This window comes from Sturnira hondurensis, unplaced genomic scaffold (assembly GCF_014824575.4).
Source record: "Sturnira hondurensis isolate 20B ecotype Veracruz unplaced genomic scaffold, ASM1482457v3 Scaffold0022910, whole genome shotgun sequence".
In the NCBI taxonomy this organism is placed as follows: domain Eukaryota; kingdom Metazoa; phylum Chordata; class Mammalia; order Chiroptera; family Phyllostomidae; genus Sturnira; species Sturnira hondurensis.
Genome location: NW_028095541.1, coordinates 15,726,741 through 15,744,872, shown reverse-complemented (window position 1 = coordinate 15,744,872; position 18,132 = coordinate 15,726,741). Strand labels below are relative to the sequence as shown.

The 18,132-nt window shown below is 43.7% G+C and overlaps 1 protein-coding gene across 19 annotated transcripts in view; it reads left to right on the top strand.

Moving 5' to 3' along the window:
* Window positions 1-18,132, top strand: part of KIAA1217 (KIAA1217 ortholog) — a 299,231-nt gene that overhangs the window by 249,806 nt on the left and 31,293 nt on the right. For 14 of the 19 annotated variants that reach the window (XM_037037195.1, XM_037037194.1, XM_037037191.1 and 11 more), the window contains 3 exons: window positions 907-1,011; window positions 1,525-1,574; window positions 10,125-10,291. In XM_037037195.1, coding sequence (XP_036893090.1) covers window positions 907-1,011; window positions 1,525-1,574; window positions 10,125-10,291 — 322 coding nt within the window. The remainder of the gene's footprint in view (window positions 1-906; window positions 1,012-1,524; window positions 1,575-10,124; window positions 10,292-18,132) is intronic. The other 5 variants (XM_037037185.1, XM_037037193.1, XM_037037184.1 and 2 more) reach the window with 1 other exon arrangement.

Sequence of the window (18,132 nt, the reverse complement as noted above, 5' to 3'; positions counted from 1 at the left end):
CCTTTATTGTTTCAAACTCCCCAATAAGTGTTACTGAATCTGCATGCCATGACGCATGTGATGTCCTCTGCACCTAGCCAGCAGAGGAAGGTCACTTGTGATGCTTGTATGTCCTGAAAATAATGGTAATAGCTCTGTGAAACTGCCCTTGTCTCAGATACAGAAATGCGAGCCAAATGAATTGTGATGGAGCATTAGAGAGCCCTGAACAGAGAGCTGCAGTATCTGCACAGTAAATAATTGGGAAGGTTTTCCATCCAGGTCTTGAGATGACCAAGTTGTTAGGGACATTTCTTTTTTTTTGCTTGATCCTGTAAAGTCAGTTAAAGTCGCTATGTCCTTAGATGGAGCACAGCTCACCTGCAAGTCAGACATTGATTTCAATCACATTTTCCTGTGGGCTGAGACGTTCATTTGTGCTGCTCCCAGGCAATACAATAAGTTCTCCCTCATACACACAAACACCGCCATCATTTACACCGAAACCAGTCATCAGCTCCCCCAGCTGAGGAGTACAGCTTAGACGCCTGTGCCTCTGGGCCAAAGGGGTGGCCTAGGGAGCCACTGGTGCCAGAGGCGAAGTGACGAAAGCAGAGCAGAAAGGCTCGAAATTGCTGGATGCAAACACAGTTAGTTCTGAAGGAGGTGCTTTCCAGTTTTCTGGGAGGCCCCTGCAGGTCTGGGCAGCATCTTTCCAGTGAGATCTTTGGGTTAATACTCAACTCAGATCATTGACTCTGGACCTCAGCAGAGCTTTGCAGGTTCTTCATGTTCCCGGCACCAGGTCGGGGTGCACTCTGATGGCCTACTAGGTAGTACTTTTTATGAACCTCACATGATCATCCACCTGGACAAACCCGTCCGAAGGTCAGTAGAGCTTTAACAAACAGTTCTCTTGTTTTACAGAGAGAGGATGCAAGCCATGGAGAAACAGATTGCCAGTTTAACTGGCCTTGTGCAGTCTGCGCTTTTTAAAGGGTCCCTCACAAGTAATAGCAAAGATGCATCTAGGTAAAAAGAAGAAAGCAAACCAATTAAAAATAATTCAATCTGTTTCTCTCTAATCATTACGATAATTCATTCATTCAAATCTGTTTTCTTGTAATCATTTCAAGGCTGAAAATATTTACATCTCTCTGAATCATGGTTTGTTTGTTTGTTTGTTTTTTCTTCTGGTAATTCTTGGTCGAAGGTAACACTTTGGCCCAAGAAGGGTAAATGGGCTTCCCAGTGCATGTGGCTTCATGGACCACTGCGCAATGCCTGCAATCGCCATCCTCTCGTCTCCACATCCACCATCATGTGAAAGTCGTGAGGGCCCGCCTGCTGCATTCCACCGGCAGTGTCAGATGCACACCTGGGAAGCCTTTACCATCCCGGCCAATAGTGGTGCTGATGCCAAAAGACCCTCATTGCTTGATACCATCACTACCTGCTGCTCATTGCTTAGAATAATGAATGGAGGGGGGCAAAAAAAAAGCATTTTAGAAACTATATAGCTAACTCTCTTTTTCTTTTATTCAGCGAGAAAATGATGAAAACTACAGCCAATAAGAACCACACAGATAGTGCAGGTAAGTGTTCTTGGAGCTCCAGGAGGCCGGCTGCCCTTGATGACCCTGGCTTATTGCAGAAGTGCATAACCATCCTCTGAGTCATTGGCTTGGTGTGACTTCAGAGCCTTCCACACAACACCCTGCACTCTCACACTTTTCCTACTTAATGCTGAAATTCCAGATTCATTCGAGAGGGCCTAAGCCCCTAAGTTTTTTAAATTTTATTTCATTGATGATACTATGACAATTGTCCCAGTTTCTCCTCCTTAGCCCTACTCCACCCAGCAGCCCCACTCCCTAAGGCAGTGCATCCTTGTTCATGTCCACGGATCTTGAGTGTGAGTTCTTTGGGTACTCCGTTTTCTGTACTGTACTTTACATCCCATGGCTGTTCTGTAACTAGCGACTTGTACTTCTTAATCCCCTCGCCTCTCACCCATTCTCCCAGACCCACTCTCCCATTTTTTTATCTTTTTTCTTTTAGATTTTATTTATTTATTTATCTTTAGAGAGGAAGGAAAGGGAGAGAAACATCAATGTATGGTTGTCTTTCGTGTGTCCCCTGCTGGAAGTTGGCCTGCAGGGAACCAACCTGCAATCCAGGCATGTGCCCTGACTGGGAATCGAACCACAATCTTCTAGTTCGCAGGCCCGCACTCAATCCACTGAGCTACACGAGCCAGGGCCCATTTTTTTATCTTTAACCTTTGGCATTTTAGTTATGTTGTGTCTTGGGGCAGGCCTCTTTGCATACATCTTGTTCAGGACTCTCAGTGCTTTCTGGACTAGTATGTAAGTTTCCTTTACCACATTAAGGAAAATTCCTTTCATTATTTTTTCAAACAGATTTCTAATTTCTTGCTGTTTCTCTTCTCCTTCTGGCACCCCTTTAAGAATATGTTGGATTACTTAAAGTTGTCCCACAGGTTGCTTATACTAGCCTCGTTTTTTGGATTCTCTTTTCTTGTTATTGATTGGTTGTTTTTTGCATCCTTATGTTACAAATCATTGATTTGATTCTCAGCTTCATCCACTCCATTGTTGTTTCCCTGTAAATTGTTCTTTATGTCAATTAGTGTATCCTTTGTTTCTGACTGGATCTTTTTAATGCTATTAAGGATCGTCACAAAGTTCCTTGAGCAGCCTCACAATCAGTGTTTGAACTCTAGGTTGCTTATCTCTATTTTGTTTAGTTCTTTTTCTGGAGTTTTGATCTGTTCTTTCATTTGTGCCATGTTTCTTTGTCTCCTCATTTTGGCAGCCTCCCTGTGATTGTTTCTATGTATTAGGTAGAGCTGCTTTGACTCCCTGTGTTGGTAGTGTGGCCTAGTGTAGTCAATGTCATATAGGGTCCAGTGGCTCAGCCTCCCCTATCGCCCAAGCTGAGTACTTGAGGTGTACCCTTTGTGTGGGCTGAGTACGCCCTTCTCTTATCGTTGAGCCTTGATTGCTATTGGCAGACCAATGGGAGGGATTTACCCAGGCCAGTGAGCTGCAAGGATTGGCTGTGACCACTAACCACCAAATTCCACCCTGGTGGAGAGTCAGGGGCACAGTTGTGGTGCTCTTACATGGTCTGTAGCTGTCCACTTGGTGCGCTGCCCCTGGGGTTTCCTGGGTGGTGCAGGCCAAGATCAGCCCCCACCTGTGTTGTGCCCAGTGCCACCCTGCCTGAATTATAAACAATTTAAGATGTCTGCTACTTGTGCTAGGCTTGGAGATTTCTAGGCGAAGCCAAACTGTGAATCTAGGCTGCTAATTCTGGGCCTGGGGCTCACTGAGATCAGCTGCTGCTTGTTTGAGAGGGTTTAGGACGTTGTGAAGCATGAACCAAGAGCATTCATAAGGAAAAGCAGTTTGGGCCCTGGCTGGTGTGGTTCAAGGGATTGACTGCTGGCCTGCTAATCAAAGGGTCACCAGTTGGATTCCCAGTCTAGGGCACATGCCTGAGTTGTGGGCCTGGTCCCCAGCAGCGGGCACATGAGAGGCAACCACATGTTAATGTTTCTCTCCCCCTCTTTCTCCCTCCCTCCCCTTCTCTAAAAATCAATAAAATCTTAAAAAAAAAAAGAAAGAAAATGTAGCTTGGGTAGGCCTTTGGGAATCTCCAGGGCAGGTCAATCAGTGTTAGCCAGGTTGTTGGCATCTTAGATACAGCACCAATCTGCCAGCTCTGTGAGAGGGGGGCCCAGAACAGGGACAGTAGCCTCTGCTTGCCTTGATGCCAGACACCGCAGTCTCCCTCTGTAGGCTACTGGTGCCCCTCAAGCCACCACCCTGTCACTGGAACCCGGAGGGAGTGAGTCTGGGTATGTGAGTCCATGTGTGGGTTCTTTAAGAGGAACTGCTTGGGTCTCCAGAAGTTTCTTCTACCAACTCAATCCCTGCTGGTTTTTGTAGCCAGAAGTTGTGGGGACTTATCTTCCTGGCACTGGAACCCTGGGCTGGGGGGCCTGGTATGGGACTGGGACTCCTTGCTCCCAAGATATCGCTCCCAAATTTTTATCTACCACATGTGGATGTGGGACCAGCCTGTTCTGTGCCTGAACCCCTCCTACCAGTCTGTGCCTGAACCCCTCCTACCTGGATGGATGTGGTTTCTTTAATTCTGTAGTTGTCAGACTTCCATTCAATTTGATTTCTGTTAGTTCTGAGCCATGGTTGTTCTATATTTTAGTTGTAATTTAGTTGTGGTTGTGCAAACAGACAAGCAATGTCTGCCTACACCACCATCTTGACTGGAAGTCGCCCTTCAGTCTTTGTTCATTCATTCCCTCTTCATTCACTTTGTTCATTTATATGGCCATACATCCAACAAATATATATGTGCCAGTTACTGGGCTAGGACAGTGGGCATGATTCAGACACGGCTGCCTGCCCAGAATTCCTAATCCTATGGGGAAAATGGATATGGGACAAGTAATTATATGAGTGTTGACTGTTAAGCAAAAGTGCAGGATGAATGTTTGACGGATCTAACGTAGACCAAGGACATTTCTCTGAGGAAGTGACAAAAACTAAGGCCTGAAAGACAAATAGGACTTCGGTAAGTGAAGCAGCGAGGGAAGAGCCATGCAAGATGAGAGAGAAGCATGTGCAGATGCCTGGTGAGGAACTTGGGTAATATTCTAAGAGCACAGTGGAGCCGTTGGAAGCGCTCTACACTGGGGAGCGACCTCGGCCTGGCTGCTCCCCGGCGTGGGTAGGAAGGGGAGCGAGCTGAGAGGGAGCTACCTGTGGCCAGGGCAGGCGAAGAAAGTATCCTTGGGCCAGGGCCTGCTTTTTGAATGCCACCATTCCCCCTCAAAAGGCCCCCATCAAATTCCATGTGGGGTTCCCTAGTGTTCAGGTATGTATGATGTACATCTCACCCTGCAGGCTCAAGGAAGGTCTCTCTCAAGAGGATGAGGTTGTCCTCCTTCCCACTGAGCTCGAAATAGAGATCATTGCCAGGAGAATGTTCAGCTGCTGAATTACACAGGAAGCACGTGGCAAGTTGGGTGAAACCCCTAATTTGGGGCAGCCACAGAGTGTTGTGCAGCTTGGTAGAATGGACAGAGTTTGAGACTCCAGCTGAGACCTCTGTTGGTCCTGGTGCCGCCCTGGCTAAGTGCAGGCAAGTCAGCTGGGAAGCCAGCAGGGCTGGGTTTCCGGAACCCCAGTCCCGGTGGGTCTTGTTGGTTTACTTAGAAATTAATCAATGACTTTGGCTGCAGCCAGAGAATTATTTCACAGAAATTGCTAAATGTGCCTTCAGAGCAAGTGTTTTGGAGATACCTATTCATTCATTTAGTTTTTGATCTATTATGAACTTAAGAGGAAAAAAAGGAACCTACGAAACTCATAGAGAGAGTGTAGAGTGGTGGGTACCAGGGGCTGAGGGGTGATGCTTGTCAAAAAAGTACAAACTTCTGGTTGGAAGATGAGTATATTCTGGAAATCTAATGCACAGCATTGTGATTACAGATAAAATAATTATCAGAGAGACACAAGTAAAATATGATTTCACTCATATGCAGAATCAAAAACAATATAAACTACCAAAACAAAAACAGACTCATAGGTAGAACAGACTGACAGTTGTCAGAGGGGAGGGGCATTGTGAGGCTGGGTGAGAAAGGTGAAGGGATTAAGCCAAACTGCCCCCTCCAAGAAAATCACCACAAACCAACAACTTACAGACACAGAAAACAGAATGGCGATTACCAGAGAAAAAGGGCAGTGGAGGGGGGGGCGGTGCAGGGGAGAAGAGATCAAAAGGGGAGGGGAGGTGGTGATGGAAGGAGACTTGACATGGAGTGTGAGCCCATAATACAATATAAAGATGATATATTATAGAATTGTACACCTGAAGCCTATATAATTTTATTAACCAACGTCACACCAATAAATGCAATAAAAAGGAAAAAACAAAGCTGAACTATATACTTGAAGGTTCCCAAGACAGTACATCTTGAGTGTTTTCACCACAAAACAAAAAGGTAGTTATGTGACATGCTGGACGTGTTAGCTAACACCACAGTGGTAATCACATTGCAGACTATAAATGTGTCCTTAACACAATAATATATGCCTATTCTATCTCAGTAAAGTTGGGGGGAACAGAAGGAAACTACTAAACACTAAAACTTTCCAATCCTCTCAATTCTAGTCTAGAAATGGTTAGTATCTGATATAATTGGGCTAATACATATGTGCATGCTATTTTGTAATTTTCCTTTTATTCCTTTAACTTTTGGTGACATCAGCCTCATCTTCATCATCGTCATCATCATTATCAAGGAAGCATTTGGTGTTTCCAGTGTGCCCAGCACTCTTCTGGGTGCTTGCCATACATGTTAACTCCTGGCACATCCTCACATCCTCACTTTCCCCACATCCCAAATGAGAAGACTGAACACACTTCCACACATGAGACACATCCACGCGGTCCACCCACCTGTCATTTTTTTCCATTGCCTTGTGGTAAGGTGCCCCAGTCCCTTTAAAGATATGTAGGGTTTTTGTTTCTTTGTTTTGGAAAATTTTGTAAATGTCTTTTTTGAAGCATGGGGAAGGAGCAGGTGTAATTTCCTTGGGATGTGTTTCCCAAAGTGGAATCAATAAGTCCAAAGGGATGAACAGTTGCGTATCTCTAGCAACACGCTGCCAGCTTTCTCTTCTGAAGGGCTGAGCCAATTTGCGGTGCCACCAGCAACAGGCGAAGTGTTTGCTCCCTTGCGTCTCTGCTGAGTTTGGTCTTTCTCATTCTAATGTATCAGGGCTAGATGTGGTCCACAGGGCTTTCGTTGCCATAGCAGCCTTGTACAGTGCACAAAATATGTTAATTCGTCCAGAATCCAAGGAAGTAAGCTGTAAGACAAGAGCCGTTATGCCTGTTCTGTAGACAAGTACATGGAATTATGTAGAAGTCAAGGAGCTCATTTGTCCGAGGGTAAATGAAAAGGGGAAACCCTGACTTCCTGTTAGTTTAGGAATATTTGATTCTATGAATATAAGAGAACAGAAGGACCCTCCCATTTCAAAGGCATACGATACGATGTGTTATATACCGGGTATTATATCATGTAACACACCTAACCCTGTAAGGAAGATAGAATGTGACCACCCTGCCCGTGGGTGGGGAGAGCAGATTCCAGGTCCTGTGAACCTAATCTGAAGGGAAATTTTTATCACTCAGAGTCCCACCCACCAGAGCAAGCTCCATACATAGATTTCAGGGCACCTCCCTATAGATCTCGGCCGACTGCTGCCACCCCCAGCCCTCTGCATCTGCTGACACTCAGGTGAGGAGGGGAGGCTGCCCCGAGGCTCCTGCCGCCCACTCGGCTCAGAGAAATAATCACAGCTGATTGCAGGGCACAGGGGGGAGGGTCCCTCTGAACTAGACACCAGGCTAATCAGTTTGCACATGTTAATTCCATTATCTCACACAATAACCTGTGTGCCTGTTTTATAGATGAGGAAACTGAGAGGGAGAGAGAGGTTAAGTTATTCAGCCGATGTCACACAACTAGAAAGTGGATGCTGATAATAATTTCCATGTTTTTTTATTTAAATAATTAAGTGTATAATAGTGCCAGAGGCTAAGAACAGGCCTACAGAGACATAAAGAGGTCTGGGGACGATGAGAAGTCCTCTGAAGCAACAGGATAGTACTGGTATGTGGATCTGAAGAGAATTGTGTGCTCGAGACAGAGATGTCAGGGACCTTGGCACATGGTGGTGGTAGAGTGACCTCCCTGGAAAGAATGCCCAGTGAGAGAAGAAACAGGCCAGGATTTTAAAAGTTGGCCAAGGAAGAAATTAGAAAAGAGATCAACCAAGTGGAGCCACAGAGAGGAAAGAAGAGGAAAGACAGGAAAGTTCCAGCTCACTAAAAAAGAAAGAAGCCCAGCATCACACCAAGGAGAGTGGCATTATAAAGAGCCATTACAATGAAAGGTAGAGGCAGAAACCAAATTTAGTGGATTAAGAGGTTATGGATATAGACATTTTTTTTTTACAAATGAGTATAGATTCCATAAAGAAATTTGGTTGTGAAGGATATTTTTTAATCCAGCTACCAGCATTCAACCATAACCACCAGCAGGTAGACTCAAGCCTCTCCTCCATCCAGGAGGTTGGGGAGGTGTCCTGGTGCCCTAGCAGTATAAACCGAAGGAGGGATTGAGTGATGACAAAGTTAGTTGACCCATTCTAAAAGAAAAACTTCCTGTATATTGCGAGTCTCTCAGAATAGGTGTTGTTAATGGAAATGTTACTGGATACTTTTATGGAAACCCTTCACCACTGGTGAATATTCTATGGAACATTACAGATAAGACAAATCTTGCTTTTACAAGGGTGATTTAGATTTGGGGGCAGGAAGACTGCCAAAATCTGGTCAGAGCCACAGTGATGTTGATAGTGGCTTGTTAGGCGCATAAAACAACAAAAAACGCGTTTGCTCTGCGGGGGCTCTTTAGGAAATCCTTAAAATACCTTCTGGTCTATTCCCCTGCTTTCTTCAAGGCAACCAGGAGAAGGCTGGGCAACAGTTCCATCCAGGTGAGGGGCTTGGTGTGCGCCAACCGCTCTCCTTCGGTGCTGCTTGGGCCACACATTAAGAGGACAGTCATGAGGCGGCCCCTCGCTCACTGGCACTCCACCTGTAGCTCAGGGCAGCAGCTCTGCTTGTGCTGGGAAAGGAGAGGTTCCTGTGGGTGCTGAGCCAAAACAGGAAGACAGACCACCGCACCGAAACCACTCCAGCGCAGGCAAAGTCACGGCAGCGATCTGTGGTGGTAGGCCAGCCGGGCCCATTGCGGATCCTCCACCTTGACCTTCACAGGAAAGAGTATAACAGCCCCTTCAGAGGCTGTATGTGTGTGTGTGAGAGAGGGGTGGGGAGGTGAGAATTCCACTCTGGTGACCAATTCCATAGAAATGCATTGTGCAAAGTTGAATAAATAATAAATAGCTTCCTTGTACCTTGCTCATCCTGCAAGTGCTACTTGGGGTCACTTTTGAGGCATTTAAAAATGTATTTATTAGTTTTAAAGAGAGGAAGGAAGAGAGAGAAAAGGAGAAAGAAACATCGATTTGTTGTTCCAATTATTTATGCATTCGTTGGTTTATTCTCATTTGTGCCCTGACTGGTGATCAAACCTACAACCCTGGTGCACTGGGACGACGCTCCAACCAACTGAACTACCTGGACAGGCCTGAGTCACTTTTAAAGGAAACTTAGTTAAATCAGGGCCTTCCCAGATGAACGTACAAGGCTTAAGTCGGACTCAAGGAGACAAAGTTTATGGCAGCTAGAAACTGTTTAGGGAGAGTTGCTTTCTGCTGCTTTGATTCCTCTCCTAAAGGATTCTCATATCACATCCGATTTTCTCACTAAACAAGACGAGGGCAGAGGTTCTGCTTCTTTTGGTTGGGAAAGCTGAAAAGATTCAGGAGAATACTCAGTTCTTACTAGTTTTCCCTCAGAGATCAGCCAAACCTCTGCTCAGAACTAAGTGCATGTTCCTGGGGTCCTGGGGCTCCTAGGTGCCGACTGACTGCAGAAAATAGCCGTGGGAGCACCTGTGTGTAGGTCCCAGAATTTTAAAATTATTTTTCTGTTATAAAATTATAAATATTCACTATGAAGATTTAAAAAGTAGTAATATAAAAACTATAGAACTCATGGAATACCAACAGCTAGAGATAATGGCAATTCTTTCCTACATATACATCTGATCTTTTCTCTTTGCAACCTTGTACATTTAAAAGAAAACATGTAGAGAGACAGGCAGGCAGCTAGCCTCCTTAACTATGCTTTAAATACTGCACTGAGCTGTGTCTCTTTGGCACTAAAGCACATGGTTTTTATAGACTATATGTTGTAGTACTGCATGAAGTTTCCGTAATTTCTTTAAACTTAATTCCGTATTTTGCCATTTAGAGGACCAACATAGTTTTTTCACAACAAAAGAACTGGACATTTGTAGAGTTACCAAGTCATCTGCTTGGGGATGGGACTTAGCTTAGACTTTCCTTTCTGGTTTTCTTAGGTTCTTTGCTGCTCTTTTCTCGTAGGAACTCCCCATGTCTCTGGCGGGAAGACTCTTGGCGCCCTTGAGTCCACAGGGCCGTACAGCCAGCCCCTGGCCCCAAGCACCTCGGCTGTCCACCTGAGTCTGCTCGACATGAGGCGGAGTGTGGCAGAACTCAAGCTCCAGCTGCAGCAGATGCGACAGCTCCAGGTATGGACGGCATCCCTTGTAGTCAGTATCTTCTGTCTTAGTTCCCCAAAGCCACTTTTCTCCTCTTCCCACACTCCCAGCACCAGGTACCTTCCCAGGGTTATTTCCACCACCCTTTCCTAAAGGTGAGCTGAAGACATGAACAGTAGAACCATAAATGCATGGTTTCCTCCTTCACACGCACAGTCCTGGTCTAGAGCCTTCCACTGCAACCCATCAGTATAAAACCACTTTTTCTAGCTCTACATGCTCTTACACATGAAAAGACCATTAAAAGTCTGTCTTTCTGAGGAGAGCAGAAAGCATGGGAGCCCTGTGGAGCAACTGGAGCATTCAAACAGGCAGTTAAGACTTCCTGCTTAATGTCTCGGCTCCTGCCTTCTCTGCAATGAGCAGGCACAACGGTGAGACAGTCAGCTGAACCCCCCCTGCCCGCCCTTTTTTTGCAAGAAACTACGATTTATTTAGAAATATTAGCGTAAACCAGAAGGTTAATCCACAAGGAAAAGAAGCCATCATGGATGATTTTGTTGAGGAAAACATCTGCATTTTATCTGGATAGTAGGTTCCGTAATATTTTACTTACCCCTTTCCATTATCAAGGAATATGTATACTATGTAGGAGCCGAGAGGGAAAGAAAATGACCCTTTGTGTCATGAATCTTGGTGCGCAAGTCCCATAAACCTGACAAAGCAGCATAATGTAGACCTCCTGGTTGTGGGTGCGGAGAAGCTGGGGTGGTGCCTCTCTTCCTGAGGTCATGTGTCTGCTCTGGGCGTCAGCCTCACGCCTCCTGCCTTCAGTAGGAGGTTGATCACTGAGGACGCAGAGCTGGCTCAGACTATACTCAGGCAGCTTCCTTGACTTTGAGAAGTTCATAGTTCAAACATTGGTAAAAGATGAAACCACCAGGAGCCTAGAGCAGCCTGGTGTGGCATCAGTAGGAACCAATGGGGTGTCACCTCTGCAGCCAGAGAGGTCCAATAAGGAAAAGGCTTCAGAGGGCAGCCCTCTCTCTCTTCAGCTCATGCATGAGCCCTACATTTTTCACCACCTTCTTAAGCCAAGAAGATTTCCCCTCCCTCTGTACCTACCAGGAAATAAACAGAAAGCCCAGGGGCTTGAGAGGAGGCCCTGTAAGAGATTGTAAGGTCCAGTACACCCAACAACATGGCCCAGTGCTCAGATCTCCAAGGCTACTCTGTCCCTCAGGCAATGTCCCACACACCTTGATGTCTCATGCAAAGTCATTTAAATCCTTTTCTGAATCTTGTCACATGTGAAGTTCCCCATCCTTTGCATTAGCTTCTCCTTGCTTTGCAATTTTAAAGACTGCAGTGAAATAAAATGTATGGGTTGGGCTGAGGGTGTGCACCTGGCGACAAAGTTTAATGCCCACGGCATCCAGGCAGTAACTTTTAACAAGTGAAGCAAAGGAGGGACAATAGCAAGATGGCCCTTTGAAAGAACAGTCACCACTCAATCCCGACCAGCTCTTAACCTGAAAGAATTAGAGTTAGTGTCCCTAGACATTTTAGCATTTCAAGAAAATCAGGAAATATACATTTTATGTGAAGTATCTATATTCATTTTTTAATGTACAATAATTAAAACCCAATTATTTGGTGCTCTGCAAGCCAAACAACACATGTGCAGGACCCAGAGGGTCTGTCCTCTCCCAGGTTCTTAACCTGGGGTTTGTGGAGGGTAAACCTCTTCTCACATTGCTCCTTTCTTGTACTGCCACCTGCTGGCCATTTGGAAATTGTCACTCCTCCGTAGACCCTCACAAGAAAAACAATTCCTAAATCTACCATTTGTATGGTAGTGCCTACTGCTTTCGAAAGTGAACACTTGTAGGTTTGAGGGCAGGGGTGGACTGGCATTAAACATCGCTGAAGTGTGGTGAATTTGATACCCAGGTTGTGATGTGTGTGGCTGTGACATCACCCTGTAGGTGGCGGGCATGGTTGGGTCCTCTGGCTGGCTGGGAGCAGCCTCCCACAATTTGCCACTCCTTGCAACCCTTGAACTGGGGAGGCTCAGTCGCAGAATCATAGCTTCTCAAACAAAGCAGCTCTCCAGTCAAGGTCTGGGAATGCTGTCTTAACCACACAAGTTACTTTACTTCCCAGAACTGCCCAGCTCTTCTCTGGCGATGGGGGTATGAAGAACAGTGAGCAAGCATGTTCTGGAGCTTAGAAGAGTTTGCAATTCTAAAGAGAAGTCACATGGAAAAGATAAGCAGCTTGTCTCCTAAGCCCGCTGCTGTGGCAGCCTCAGTCCTTGGATCCTGAGTTTTTGCCAGCTTTCCTTCCCTTCAAACCCCTGTCTTTTCCATCAGGGGAGTCTATTGAAGACAAAATGAGTTAGAATAATTAAGCCATCTCAGCACCAGTTCTCCTTCAGCATATGTGTTATATACTCCAGAAGTGAAGTACAACCCCAAAGTGATTATAAGTCCAATAATGGAGCTATCATTAGAGATATACAAAACTCTGCAGAATAGTCTCAAAAGAACAAAAATTGAATTAGAAATTCAAATGTTCTTTGAACTGTGTTATAAAATAGTGAGACTGAATGAAATCATTTGTGCTTGGCAGCCTGCTCCAGTAATTAGATAATTAAATCACTGGAAAATCCTAGACTGTAGAGCATTTCCTATTTGAGCATTTCATTTTCTGACTTGATGGATTGTTCTTAGAAAAAGAAAAAGAAATCTGATGCAGACACAGTGGGGTGGGGAAAAACAATGTCAAGGGAGGCAAAGGAGCCTAAACAGGTCAAGAAAACCATTGAAATTGCGTATGTCATCTCTGCTGTCCAGGTTCGCATGAATTGTCAGTATAAGAGAATGGTCCCTAATCCCTGCTGCCATTAATGTCACCTGAGGTCTTTAACAAAAGTACTGATACTTAGGCACTAGTGCCAGAGTCTGACTTCATGGTATGGGCCAGGGGCCAAGCACTGGTGGTTCTAGAATGCGCCAGGGTGAGATGGCAAAGTGTTCCAGGCACTGCTGGTTTTAGAATATTCCACAATGAGAACTGCTCTCCTGTATTATGGCTGCTCAGCTCATTGTGATGCCTTTTGGAACTGTCAAGCTCTCAGTCAGCTATATCACAGGGTGAAGCGGAAATAAACAGGGTTTCTGCCACCCAAAAGTTTGAAAGACACACCCACTGACTTTAAAGCCCTCACTTTGAGCAATGTCCTCATTCCCAGTGGCTAATCATATGTGTTTTCTATTGAGTTGTAATTGTTACAAGAGCTATATGGAACTTGATATTGCTACGTTCCCATTCTCAGGTCACAGTTTGGTCTGCCATTAGCTGGCAGTAATATTAAAGTGGATAGGTGAAGGTCTTGTACCTAACAAATGCGCCTTTCAAAAGATGATTACTTTTGTCTATTACCTTTTCTGTTGATTTGGTAGGAAAAACGATGAGCGACATCATTCTCCCAAAATGCCACAGTACTTGCATTTTACCAGTTAATCCTGTGTTCACAGAAGTGACCATAGTCCTTCCCCTCTCTGTTGGCTGAGGAGAGAGACAAACTTTGGGAAGAGATGGAACAAGTTTGGTGGGGGCCAGATGAGACTTGGCTAAAGAAAGAATGGATACATCCTTCTCTAATTCCCACAGTTTTTTTTTTCTTGGTCCCTGTCTCCTTATTCTGCTTCCTGATAAATAAAAAATAGGGTTATTCTGAACTTAGTGCTCCATTTTTATTTTTTAAAAGATTTTATTTATTCTTAGAGAGAAGGGAAGGGAGGAATAAAGAGAGGGAAAAAGAACTCAATGAGTGAGAGAAACATCACTGATCAGTTGCTTCTCACGCGGGTTTGCAATCCAGATGGGGAATCAAACCAGCGACCCTTTGCTTTGTTGCACAATGTCCATCCAACTAAAGCATACTGGTCAGCATTTAAGGTGTCTTTTTATAAGAGTGTCTCACAAAAATATGCAGGAGTGTCATTTACCTTCTGACGTCCAAAATAATGGTCATGGAAGTGTGTGAAGAAGCACACTAGAGAAGAGCCCACTAGAGGTTGGCCCACGCTGAGCAGACCCAGTAAATGAAACTGGTATTGGATTTGACAGTTAGACTATCATACTTTGTGCTAAACACTAGTCACATCTTCACACATGGCCAGCTAAAATGGGGAGGTTTCTCCCAAATAACAAAAAGCTGTGACCAGGTATCCCATTACCATGTCCCGACAGCCTAGGCAGCCCTCCCAGGTGGCCAGGAGTCATTGTGGGGCCTGACTGTCATCACAGAACTTCGTGATTTGTGTCACTGCTAGGCAGCAAAAGGAGTTCAGCTATAATATTGTTCAGTTTAACCACGTGGTTGACAAGACCAGTAGTCTTAAATTTTACCTAAGAAACCAAGCTTGAGTATGTGAGGTATACCGTATATCTATACTGAGGTGGGTGGAAGTAGATTTAAGCAGTTTCCTACTTTCTTTTTATTTTATTATTTTTTTTATCGCCGTTCAAGTACAGTTGCCTCCATTTTTACACCACCGTGCTCCCACTTTCTCGATTGAGTTGCTATGGATAGCTTATTTGGTCTAATTAAATTTTTAATGACCAAGCACATTATTTCTTCTGAAGTATTATCCTAAAAATGTCAGGGCATGGCATTTACAATAAACATATGTTTCCAGCAGTGAGGAGGTGCTGCAACTATACTTGCCTTCCTACAGTTGACAACTAGAAAACTGAAAAATAAATAAAAGTGTGCAACAACTATTTTTAATTCTTGGACCACAAGCAACGTGACTGTGATCCTCAGGAGAATGGAAACAATGGATCCGTATCCACAACTCACTCGGGTTTCTGAAAGGGCAACCCAAGCGTAACACTGGCAGGCCTAGTTGAGGAGATACTACGTAAATGTAGCGAGCTGAAGCAGCTAGAACTTGTGGGGTGCCAAACAAGAGGCAGCTGTGCACAGAAGGAACTGCATAAGTCTGGGTCTGCTATTGAGTAATAAGCCAAGTGTGTGCGGCCTGAAAGGCCACTAAGTGAGGCAAAAACAAAATGGCAGGCTATAAAAATAGACAATTCCCAGAGCTCACAGAGGACTGAGAGATGTTCACGGTTTGACAAGCGGAAGTAAAGAGTCTTGACTGGTCGCCTAGGACATTCAGTAGAAACCAGAGAAGAGCCATGTTTCAGTCTTAGGACTAAACTAGCCTGGGAGTTAGAAGTACCCTAGATTCCCCATAACAAAGATTAAAAACAAACCTCTAAAGAACAAAAATTATCCACAAGTCATTGAGACAACAGCCAGAGAAAGTTCTCTATAAAGGGAAACAACAAAATTCAGAACTGCATACCCAGCATCCAATAAAAAAATTTACTAGACATGTGATGATTCTGAGGAATGTGACCCATAACCTTAAGAAAAATCCATCCATGGGTATCTACCAGGAATGACAGGAATAATAAGATCAGCAACAAGGGCTTTGAAATTGCTATTATAATCATCCTAAAAAGTTTAATGGAAAACATGGACACAGCTAGACAAGAATGGGTGATAAAAAAAAAAATACTTGGGTGGAACTTTAAAGACCTGAAAAACACAATGTCTGCATAGACTTAGTAGAAAATTAATCACTGCTGAAACAAAATATCATTCAACATGATGACACAATAGAAACTGTCCAAACTGAAGTATAACAAAAAAAAAGAGACTAAGGAAAATAATCCAAAATTTAGTGATTGGTGGAAAAATGTTAAGTGGTTAAGGGAAAAGAGAAAAACATTAGACCAAGTAATGGCTGAAATTTCTCCAAATCGGATGAACAATGTAAATCCACAGGCCAAAAAAGGTCAATAAACCCTAGAATGACCAGCACAAATGCAACCATGCTAAAGCACATTGGAATAAAATTGCTAAAAACCAGAAGTGAATAGAACAATCTTCAAAGCAGCCAGAGGGGCAGGGGAAGAACACATAACTGAGAATTGTCACTGACTTCTTTTCAGAGACAAAAGTTAGGTCAGAAGACAATGGAATGACAAATTCAAAGTATTGAAAGACAAAAACTCTTTCAGAAAGTAAAAGACACTTCCCAGCTTGTTTTTTGAAGCTAGGATTGCCCTTGGAGTAAAGGCAATCAATTATATTAGAAGAAAAAAAAAACATCCATAGACCAATATCTCTCAAGAAAATATGTTTACCTAATTCTCAACAAAAAAAAAGATGCATTATCCTTGGTTTTATCCCAGGAATGCAAGATTGTTTTAATATGGAAAAAATGAATCAATGTATTTGATCTTATTACCAGAATAACACAGGAAAATAGCATCTCAATGAATGCACAAAAGAAAATCAAGACAAAATTCAATACCTATGATAAAAACACTCAACACTCAAGGAGAAGGGAGAAAACTACAGAACCTATAGTTAATGGTAAAACGCTAAGCACGTTCCCCCAAAAGTCGAGAATGACGCCAAGGGAGGCTGCTTTCTCGCTGCGAACGGTACTGAAGACCCTAGCACACACGATAAGGTTAGAAAAGTAAGTAAAAGCATGCAGATAGGAAAGTAAAAAGCATTCAGTGGTCTTACAAATGACCTGATTGTATAAAATCAAATAGAATCTATTTCTAAAATGCTACCAGAAATAAGTGAATTTTAGTAAAATCACCAGAATCAAGTCAATAAGTAAAAATATAAAAATTTTAGTACATACAATGTGCAAAATGATGCAATGGATTTATTTATCCATACAATGAAATATCACTCTGCATTAAAAAGAAAAAGTACTAAACCAACATGGCTGAATCTCAAAAACAATATACTTACTGAAAGAAGGCAGACTCAAACAATCACATATTGCATAATTCCATTTCTATGACATTGGAGAACAGGAAGAACTAATCTTCAGGGACAGAAAGCAGATTGTTGTTTCTTGGGCTGGGGATTTGGGGATTGATTGCAAAGTCATAAAGGAATTTTTTAGGGTAATAAAAATAATGATCTCTTTTTAATGGTGGTTACTTTGGTATATGCATTTGTCAAAACTCATTGACTCGTGCACTTTAAATGGCTATACAGAAGGTCCTCCACTTGGAGTGGTTCGATTTAGAATGGTGGGCAAGCCATACACATTCAGTAGAAACTGTGCTTCAGATTTTGAATTTTGATCTTTTCTGGGCCAGCAATATGTGGTCCGATCCTCTCTCGTGATGCTAGGCAGCTTCTAGTCAGCCACGTGATCATGAGGGTAAATGATTCTCTGCGACAAAATCACTGTGTGACGTGATTTGGCCCCACCGTGGGCTAGTGTAAGCGTTCTAAGCACCTTTAAGGTAGGCTAGGCTAAGCTATGATGTTCAATAGACTAGGTGTATTAAATGCATTTTCAATTTATGATAATTCCAATTTATGATGGGTTTATGGGGACCTAATCCTGTTGGTAAATTGGGAGCATTTGTGTTTTTTAATTAAATATTTTATTGTTATTCTTTTACAGTTGTCCTAATTTTAACCCCTTTACCCTCCTGTGCCCAGCCCCCTGACTCCAGCAGTCATTCTCCACCCTTTTGTCCATGTCCTTATGAGCGTCTGTATTTTATTGTTCGCAAACATCTCTGCTAAGCCAAAATAAACATCATGACGCGAAGTGCTGATGACTAATTTATGTGAAGCATTTAGAGAGGGGCGTTGATCCACATGCTGCCTTCAGCACTCTATCAAACACTGCTGGGATGGGGTCCCGGAGATGATGGTGAGAACACAAGGCGGGATCGGGGTGGGACAGGACTCGGGAGAGGGGAAAGACCACTTGCGCACATTTGTTCCTTCATGACGAACT